The sequence below is a fragment of the Vipera ursinii genome (assembly GCF_947247035.1).
Source record: "Vipera ursinii genome assembly, chromosome: 2".
Classification (NCBI taxonomy): domain Eukaryota; kingdom Metazoa; phylum Chordata; class Lepidosauria; order Squamata; family Viperidae; genus Vipera; species Vipera ursinii.
In genome coordinates this window covers 7,969,078-7,979,507 of record NC_139513.1, presented here as the reverse complement: position 1 = coordinate 7,979,507, position 10,430 = coordinate 7,969,078, and the positions used below count along the sequence as shown (strand labels likewise).

Sequence of the window (10,430 nt, the reverse complement as noted above, 5' to 3'; positions counted from 1 at the left end):
ATCTAAAAAATTACACAAAGAAGTTTAGCGAACCTCAAAAGAGAAATTTGGAGTCATCCTTTAGTGCAAAGTCAAGCTAGACAACTCCATTAATTCTGATGAACATACCTAATGATCCTTCCTCCTCCTATTTTCCCTACAGCAAACTGTGAGAAAGTTGGACTGAGAAAGAGAATGACTCATTCAAAGTCACCCAATGGGCCTTCACGCCTAAGGCAGGACTTGAACTTGTAGTTTTCTGATTTCAAGCCTGCTGTTTAGACCAAACCCATAAGAAGGTGCCAACTTGGGGATAGAGAAGATTGCTGAGAAATAAATTTTAAAAATCAGGTGTAGTCTTTGGAATAAAGCATTTTTTTTAATTGATGGAGAACTTACAATGTTGAAAGGAAAACCTATTATGCCCTAACACTACAGTGCTCCAAAGTGGACTTATATCTTCAGAACTAGCCTACATTCTTTTGGACCACTTCAGAGGTGATCTCTGAAATATGTAAATATGTCTTAAATAAATGTGTCATTGACGTTATTTACAAAATTTTGCATTTTTAAAAAATAGTTATCTTCTATCCATCTTTCTAGACAGAACAGAATCTTGTTTCTAATATCTACCACTCAGTTCACCCAGCCTCCTTACTGCAAATACATAGCTAATAGTGCTGTAGGACAGGGCTTTTCAACCTTTTCACCCATTGTAACACTTTTAGGATATGGCAACATCTGAGTACCACCAGTCACCTAGCAAGGTGTCAAAAACTTGATGACCAAAAAAAAGGAAAAAAAAATGAAGTATAGGTATTCCTCGACTTACAATAGTTCGCTTGGTGACTGTTCGAAGTTACAATGGCGGTGCTCTTCCTCCTGCATTTCTGTTGAGGATTGGCAGTGGGGGTGGTGTTGTATATGTAGATTAGCAGGGGAGTGGTCTTCCACCAGCGGGAAATCCACGACTCTGGGTTGGGTGTTGTTTCTTTGGCGGGAGATTCCGGACACGGGGTTGGCTAGCGTCCAGCGGCTGCTGGACATATATATTTAGCTATCCGATCCGGGCTCCCCAGTTCTCTCCACGTGTTCCAATAAACTACACTGTTGCAACTGCCTCGCTGTGTGTGTGTCGTCGATCCGAACACAACAGTGGCGACGAAGGTGGGATCTTCGGCGGAACAGCGAAGGAACAGGCGGAAGCAAGCAGCGCACGACACAGGAAATTTGAATCGCCATCAGCTGAACAGCAGCCAATCTCCGCAACAGAAAGGCGAACATGGCACAAGTAGGATCTCTGAAAGAATTCGACCCTAACTACCCTGAAGACTGGGAGGAGTACGTCGGCCAGGTCGAGGGATTTATGCTCGTGAACGGCATAACACACGACTGGAAAAAGGCAGCAGCACTCCTTACTATCAGCGGCACACCGGTTTATCGAGTCGCAGTAGGACTGTGTCAACCGGTGCCGGTGGCAAGCGTGTCGTACGCCGATCTACTGGCTAAGCTGAAAGTGCACTTCACCCCCAAGCGATCGGAACTTTACTGGCGGTGAATATTCGAGAAAAGGAACCAAAAGCCGGGTGAGTCGATAACCCAATTCGTGGCCGCCGTAAGGGAGGCCGCCCTGCGCTGCAAGTATGACAATCTAGAAATCCGAATCCGAGATAGGGTGGTCTTGGGGCTGCGAGATGAACAACTACAAAATAGGATAATCGCGAAGCCCACAGGAAACTTGCCGGAGGTCTTGGACGAGCTACTCACTTATGAGTCGACAGGGAGACACGACCCCCCCCACAATAGCAATGGCGCCACAGCAGAAATCAACCAGGAGAGCCATGTGGATGGTGGGGAGGAGGACTACCTGTGGAAATTGGACATAGACGAGATCACCCGGAAGGTCGGGAAGATGCCGACAAGGTCCAACCGCCCTGATAGCACAGATCATTCCAAAAGGCAACAACAACCACTACAACAAAGATCCCAGAGGGAGAACTCAAACCAACCAATAGACCTCGACGCAAGGTGCGGTAGCTGCGGTGGCAGTCACCCCCGATCAACCTGCAGGTTCTGAAACGCTAAATGCCGGAACTGCGGAAAAACTGGACACATTCAAACAATTTGCCGTAGCCGACCCCGAGACAACCAATTGCACGATATCGACGCGTGGGCCACAGCTAAGGTAACCCCCCGCCCTAGTGGCAAAGAGACCCCCAGGCATAAGGCACGATCCTCCAACTGCGGGAAGGGGGTGGGGGTCAACGATGTACTGAGCCCTAAATTAAAAATTGAAGTCCTCCTACAGGGTATTCCCTGCAAGATGGAAGTGGACTCAGGGGCATCAGTATCTATAATCTCGGGCAGTAACTTGGCACACATCGAAGCCAGAAGCAGGCATAGGATTCCCCTTAAACAAACCCGAATCCAATTAGCCGATTTCCAAAGATTGCCCATAAAAATCAAGGGGAAGGTCACCATCCTCGTCAGTTATAAGGGATTCAAGGGCCCCTTAGAACTCCTGGTCACCGAGGGCCAGAGAACCAGCCTTGTAGGCCTCAACTGGTTCAAGGCCCTAGGCATTTGGGTGGGAGGAATTAACACCGTACACCACCGAACCCTCAAATCCGTCTGCGATAATTTCGCAGACGTATTTGATGGCTCATTAGGACAATACAAGGGCCCCCCCATTAACTTTAACCTGGATCCAGCGATAAAACCCATCAGGCTTAAGGCCCAAAGGGTACCCTTCGCACTCAAACAAAAAATCGAGGCCGAGTTAGAAAAGTTAGTAGGCCAGGGCGTGCTGGAACCAGTAGAAGGTGGCCCCTGGGAGACACCGATCATCACGCCCCTTAAACCTAACGGGGACGTGAGGATCTGTGCTGATTACAAAGCCACCCTGAACTTAGCAATGAAAAAACATGCTTACCCGGTCCCGACAGTGAAGCAGGTCCTCGCGACGATCCAGGACGGTGCCATCTTTGCCAAGCTCGAATTGGCGCAGACGTATTTGCAACTCACTGTTTCCAAGGAAGCTGCTGAGGCTCAAACGATAGTTACCCACAAGGGGGCGTTCCAAGTCCACAGACTGCAATTTGGAATTGCAGCAGCTCCAGTCATCTTCCAAGAAGTGATGGAGAGGACTTTAAAGGGCATACCTGGAGTATGCCCCTACTTTGATGATGTCCTGATTGCGGGAAAAACTGAAGGGATCCTAGCTGACAGACTGGAATAGGTACTGGGGAAATTTAGAGATGCAGGACTTAAATTAAAAAAGGAAAAGTGTTTTATTGGGGTAAAATCCACTGAATTTTTAGGATACAGAATTGATGCTTAAGGCATACATCCTACTGAGGGAAAAATCAGAGCAATCAAACTAGCTCCTGAACCAAAAAATAAAGCAGAACTCCAAGCATTTGTCGGGCCTCGGAAGCCCGACACTCGAAGGGGGGCCCCTCCACCCCCCCGGCACACCCTGCCTTCCTCCCACCGACCTCACCCGGCTCCATGGCGGCTCGGAAGGCTCCGGGACCCGCGCTGCCTCTTCTGCCGCCTCCGGACGCGCCGCGGCTGCCAACCTCGCCCGGCGGCGCGTCGCCACATGGCTCCCCGGCTCGGAGGACTCCGAGACCCGCGCCGCCTCTTCTGCCGCCTCCGGACGCGCCGTGGCTGCTCACCTCGCCCGGCGGCGCGTCGTCACATGGCTCCCCGGCTCGGAAGGCTCCGGGGCTCGCGCCGCCACTCCTGCCACCTCCGGACGCGCCGCGGCTGCTGTCCTCGCCCGGCGGCGCATCTGCGCAAGGTTCCCCGGCCTGCGGCTTGCCCGGTGGAGGTCCGTCCCGGCACAGCGTCTCAGCGGCCTGGGAGGCTTCGAGAGCTTCGGCCTCGCGGCGGACTGCGGCAGAGACCCCGCCGTTGCAGCTGTCTCCTCTGGCCGACGCCATGCCTGCGCAGGACTGTGGGGCGACGCCATTAGGGGATGGGTCCCTCCCCGCTGCGGTGACCGGGTGGCTGGGGGCTTCGGGCGTGAATGATGACAGGCGGGTTCGGAGTTGGGTGCGGCAGGGAGTGGGTGAGGGGGAGGAGCACAGTGGCGGCATCACATGGGAGGGGGCTTACCTGTCTGGGCGACGGGCGAAAGGCCTTGTAGGGGAGGGGTGGGGAAGTTATAGAGAGTGGGAGGGCGGGGGCGTGTTTGGGTGGAGTATGGGTATAGTAGCGTTGGCTGCAGGTAGCGGCCAACACTGGCTTTGTTTCTTGTTGCGGCTGTTGCCCTGAAGAATAAAGTGCTTCTAGACCGCAGCGGAAGTCTCTCGTTCCTGTGTTCGGCATCTGCCCTGCTTGTTGCAGGACGAGTTTTGACAGAAAGCCAGCGTTGCCTTAGCACCGCGGCCTTACTGCCTTTCTGCTGTGTTCCGTTTGTGTGCCATGGCAGAGGGTTTGCAAGGGGCCGTTTTGGAGACTGGATCGGAGGAGGCTGGCGTGGCCGGGGCGGAGGCGACATCCCCTGCGGAGAGGGACGTGGAGGACGCCCAGCCTGCGGTGCGGCCTAAAGTGCGGGAAGTGCCACCAGCAGACCCTGTGGTGGAGTCCCAGGGTGCTAGTAGCCAGACCCTGGGGGGGGAGTGGTGGCTGAGCTCGATCCTGGGCCGCACGGGGCCCGAGCAAGGATGAACGGGCCGGCCCGGTGGGGCTCCACTGGGTTGGAGGGAGCGTCGGCTGACCAATGACGACGGCGAGGAATACAGCTATTCAACCGCACCCGGGAGCCAGACTATGGACGTGCTGCGCGATAGGTTTGGAGAAGTTGATGCACGTGACGGCGGTTCCTGGGTGGCCATGGGCCCCGAAGAAGACACGGGACAGTGGTCTCTTGGGGGGCACCCAGTCAGCCAGCAATGTCCCATTTCCGACTGGCCACCCCGAAGTTCAAGGTGCCTGGGGAGGGTGGCGTTCGGGCCCCATCCACACGAGCGCAAGGAGGGCGTGATGCATGGCCAACGCCTGACCGAGGCCCTGGACGTCCGGCACCCAGGTCGGTGGGGGTGTCCCAGGCTCAGACCCGTCCACCTGTAGGGCATTGGGGTCCGGGTGTGGTGTGGGGACCCCCACCGCTCGCCATAACCTATGATGGGCATCCCGACCGCCTGGCCATGTTCCTAGGTCAGGTGATTAACCATCTGGACGGGTATGCCCAGGCCTATACATCACAGTGGGCGATGGTGGTGGCGGTCACCGCGTGCCTTCAGGGAGAGGCTGCAACCTGGGCAGCGGACCTTTACAGCGACCACGCCCGTGAACTCGGGGACGTGGGGCTGTTCCTGGAAGCCTTGCGCGTCCGCTTCGAGGATGTATCCCGCTTACATCGCGCGGAAGCTGAAGTGTTAGCCATCAGGCAGCGAGGACGGCCAGCAGAGGAGTACGTGCTCGAGTTCCGAAGGGTTGCGGGCAGGTTGCGCTCATGGCCCGAGCGCTTGCTGGTGCACCACTTCGGGGCCGGCCTAGACGGAGCTCTCCGACGGGCATGTGTGGTGCGGGGGGTACCTGCACGGCTTCAGGATTGGTTCCAGGTGGCGGTGGAGCTAGATATTGGGTTGCAGGACACCCGGGGCAGGCCAGTAGTGGGCCCAGGAGCCTGGAGGGCCCCGGAGGGGCCGAAGACCGAGAGCCGGAAGCCCGAGCCGGCGGCGACACAAACCGGGCCCCTACCGGCGCCCCGTCCAACAATCCGCTGCTTCCGATGCGACCAACCGGGCCACCGGGCAGTGGACTGCCCGTTACCTCCGCCACGGCCAGGGCCCAACCCTCCGGTGGCGCGGGTCCCGACCCCCAGGAGAGTTGCAGAACGCCCCAGAACAGCGTACCAGGTGGCCGACAAGACACCCCGAACATCGACACCGGTGCGTCCAGTGGGCCCGGCGGATGGACGGACTGACACATCCGATGGATCTGAGGATCACGAGTATGAGGAGGACCCGATGGTAAGCGCTCCGGTGAGCCCTTTTGTGCTACTTGTGGCATTAATTAGCCCACGAACAGGTGAGAGGAGGGAGTGTAAGGCTTTGATTGATACAGGCAGCACGCGCTGCCTTATCAGCCTGGTGATGGCAAGGGAGGCCGGTATCCCCCTTCAGCGGCTCCCCAAACCTCTCCGGTTTCAGCAGGTAGACGGGTCCCTTTTGTGTGGAGCACCCATTACGCATGTAACGGCACCGGTGAGAATGGAATTGGGTACACACTGGGAGACTCTCCGGTTTGTCGTGGTGCCGTCTATGACGGAGGCGGTTATCCTGGGGCTTACGTGGTTGGACAAGTGGGGCCCCACGGTTTGGTGGGAGGGGGGGTGCCGACACCTTCGTCTCGGGACAGGGCCCCAGCCTCCTGTAAAGCATTCCTTCATGGGTCCGGAGGGGCTCGGTGGGCCAGAGGGGGCCGCAGGGGTGGGAGCTGGGCTTGAGACACAGGTGCCATGGGAGTACAGCGATCTCGCTGATGTCTTCGATGAGAAGGAGTGTGATGCCTTGCCACCCCACCGCCCCACGGACTGCGCTATTGAACTGGAGCCAGGGGCAAAACTGCCGAAACCCCGCATGTACGCAATGGCACCCCGGGAGATGCAGGAGCTTCGCCAATACATAGACAAGAACCTGCGGAGGGGGTTCATCCAGCCCGCCCGGTCTAAGATGGCGGCCCCTGTCCTGTTCAGGGAGAAGAAAGATGGGACCCTAAGACTGTGCGTTGATTATCGGGGGGTTAACGCGGTATGTGTAGAGCACTTGTACCCCCTCCCTCTGGTGAAGGACCTTTTAGCTCATTTGGCTACGGGCCGGGTGTTCACCAAGTTAGACCTCAGGGAGGCGTACTACCGTGTCCGGATTAAAGCCGGCGATGAATGGAAGACGGCTTTCAATTGGCCGTTGGGAAGCTTTCAGTTCAGTGTAATGCCGTTTGGACTGCAAGGAGCCCCCGCGGTCTTTATGCAGTTGATTAACCAAGTCCTGCATGATCATCTGTACCGGGGGGTCCTAGTCTATCTTGATGACATCCTCATATATACGTCAACGCTGGAGGAGCATGTCGCCTTAGTTCGGACTGTGCTTACCAAGCTGAGGGACGCCCGGTTATATGTGAAGCTCTCTAAATGTGAGTTTCACAAGCCCTGGCTGGACTATTTGGGATATCGGGTGTCCTCCAACGGGGTGGAGATGGACCCGGGGAAGGTGGAGGCTATCCAACAGTGGCAGGCCCCACGGACCCGGAAACAGCTGCAGAGCTTCCTCGGCTTCGCTAACTTTTATTGTCAATTTATTCCACATTTTGCTTCCATTGCCCTGCCGCTCACGGATCTACTGCGGACAAAACAGATGGCAACATTGCCGCGGCCAGGGCAGAAGCTAGCGTGGACCACTACATGCCAGCGGGCTTTTGAGGCGCTCAAGGCACAATTTGCTAAGGAGCCCGTCCTGCAACACCCGAACCCTGACCTGCCCTACGTAGTACAGGCTGATGCAAGCGACGTGGCTGTTGGAGCTGTCCTTCTGCACCGGCATGCGACGGGAGGACTGCGGCCCTGCGCTTACGCCTCCAAGAAGCTGACAACCGCGGAGAGGGCTTGGGCTATCTGGGAGAAAGAGGCCTACGCGGTCCGCTGGGCCTTGGGGACTTGGAGACACCTTCTGGAGGGGGCTAGCCAGGAGTTCGAGGTTTGGACGGACCATAAAAACCTGGAAGCCCTGCAAACACCCCGCCGTCTGTCCCCGAAACACGTACGGTGGGCCCAGTACTTTCAGCGCTTCCGGTTCCGTCTCAAGTATGTGCCCGGGGGTAGAAATTTCCTGGCGGACGCCTTGTCTCAGCTACCACAATACGATTGTCAGAAAGAGGAGGTAGTACAGGCACTGGTACCGCCGCCCCGCCCGGTGGAGAAGGCGGAGCACAGGGTCAACGCCGTGAGAGACGGTTTCCTGCGAACCTGTAAGGGAGCATTGGCGACTGATGAATGGATGCAGGCGCACCCCGACACCCTCTCATTGCGGGACGGCTTAGCTTGGCATGGGGTCAGGCTGTATGTGCCTGCGGCGGCACGGGAACAAGCGCTCTATCAATGCCATGATGCCAGGCAGGCAGGTCATTACGGGTTCGTAAAAACCCTGCATCTGGCCCGCCGCCAGTTCTGGTGGCCAACCATGAGGCGAGACATTGAGAGCTACGTGCAGAAGTGCCGCATTTGCGCAACCACTAAGCCCTCTACTAATAAACCGGCAGGCCTTCTGCAACAGGTGGCAGACCCCGTACGGCCTTGGCAGGACATTGCCATGGACTTTGTGGTCGAGCTACCGGAAAGCAGGGGATATAACGTCTTGTGGACAGTAGTAGACTTGTTCTCGAAACAAGCCCACTTTATCCCCTGCAAGGGATTGCCTTCAGCCCGTCGGCTGGCCTGGCTGTTTGTCCAACATATTTATCGTCTCCACGGGGTGCCACGACGTATCATCTCCGACCGTGGGGTACAGTTCACGGCCCGGTTCTGGCGGGATTTTGTGCGTTATGTCGGAGCAACACAGGGCCTGAGCTCGGCGTACCACCCAAGCACAAATGGAGCTGCGGAACGTGCGAACGCGGCGGTGGAGCGATACCTGCGTTGTTATGTGTCATTCCAACAGTCTGACTGGGTGGACCTGCTATCCTTCGCGGAAGTAGCCTACAACAACGCTGTGCATAGCAGTACCGGGTTCTCCCCCTTTAAAGTGGTCTCTGGTTACGAGTTCGTTCCTATCGCGGGGTGCGACCAGGGGCCCCCGGCATCCTGCACACCTGGGGAGTGGATGCACCAGTTGGAGGAGGTGTGGGGGATAGCTAAGAAGGCGTTAGAGTGAGCTGCAGGGTCATATAAAGAGCAGGCAGACAGGAAGAGACGACCATTTGCACCTCCTAAAGTAGGTGATCTTGTCTACCTCTCCACAAAATACCTGCGGCTACAGGTGCCATGTAGAAAACTAGGGCCCAAATATCTCGGACCCTTTCGGGTTATACAGGTAGTAAATCCCGTCACCGTCAGACTTCGGTTACCCCCCCTACTTGGAAAGATACACCCCGTCTTCCACAGTAGTCTGCTGAAGCCTGCTACAACCGCCTCGGTGGCGGTGGGAGAGGGCGGCCCAGGGCCTGTACACGGTAACCACTATGAGGTACAGGAGATCCTGGACTCCCGGAAACGGAGGGGGCGGGTGCAATATTTGGTGCTCTGGAAGGGGTACCCCATGGAGGAGGCCACCTGGGTATGGGATGGGGATGTGTGTGCACCACGCCTTCTCCGCGCGTTCCACCGGAAACACCCGGGGAAGCCGGGGGGGACCCAGGGGGGAACTACTGATCATGTTACGGACTGCTCACCTCTCTCTCCTTGCATTCCAGGTGGGCCCCTGGTAGAGGGGGCAGCATGTCGGGCCTCGGAAGCCCGACACTCGAAGGGGGGCCCCTCCACCCCCCCGGCACACCCTGCCTTCCTCCCACCGACCTCACCCGGCTCCATGGCGGCTCGGAAGGCTCAGGGACCCGCGCTGCCTCTTCTGCCGCCTCCGGACGCGCCGCGGCTGCCAACCTCGCCCGGCGGCGCGTCGCCACATGGCTCCCTGGCTCGGAGGACTCCGAGACCCGCGCCGCCTGTTCTGCCGCCTCCGGACGCGCCGCGGCTACTCACCTCGCCCGGCGGCACGTTGTCACATGGCTCCCCGGCTCGGAAGGCTCCGGGGCTCGCGCCGCCACTTCTGCCGCCTCCGGACGCGCCGCGGCTGCTGTCCTCGCCCGGCGGCGCGTCTGCGCAAGGTTCCCCGGCCTGCGGCTTGCCCGGTGGAGGTCCGGCCCGGCACAGCGTCTCAGCGGCCTGGGAGGCTTCGAGAGCTTCGGCCTCGCGGCGGACTGCGGCAGAGACCCCGCCGTTGCAGCTGTCTCCTCTGGCCGACGCCATGCCTGCGCAGGACTGTGGGGCGATGCCATTAGGGGATGGGTCCCTCCCCGCTGCGGTGACCGGGTGGCTGGGGGCTTCGGGCGTGAATGATGACAGGCGGGTTCGGAGTTGGGCGCGGCACGGAGTGGGTGAGGGGGAGGAGCACGGTGGCGGCATCACATGGGAGGGGGCTTACCTGTCTGGGCGACGGGCGAAAGGCCTTGTAGGGGAGGGGTGGGGAAGTTATAGAGAGTGGGAGGGCGGGGGCGTGTTTGGGTGGAGTATGGGTATAGTAGCGTTGGCTGCAGGTAGCGGCCAACGCTACCTTTGTTTCTTGTTGCGGCTGTTGCCCTGAAGAATAAAGTGCTTCTAGACCGCAGCGGAAGTCTCTCGTTCCTGTGTTCGGCATCTGCCCTGCTTGTTGCAGGACGAGATTTGACAGCATTTTTAGGTCTCATAAATTTCTACCACACATTCCTGCCACACAAAGCAGCCTTAGCGG

General features: G+C 57.8%; 1 protein-coding gene across 1 annotated transcript; it reads left to right on the top strand.

Annotated features, from left to right (window-relative positions):
- Positions 1–4,971: 4,971 nt before the first annotated feature.
- LOC310633291 (uncharacterized protein) lies at positions 4,972–10,039 on the top strand (the record flags this gene model as incomplete). The annotated part of the gene is made up of 4 exons (XM_083350990.1): positions 4,972–5,017; positions 5,254–5,333; positions 5,605–5,963; positions 9,397–10,039. The coding sequence occupies 4 exons, from the start codon at positions 4,972–4,974 to the stop codon at positions 10,037–10,039; spliced, it is 1,128 nt and encodes a 375-aa protein (XP_083207116.1).
- Between the last annotated feature and the right edge of the window lie 391 nt (positions 10,040–10,430).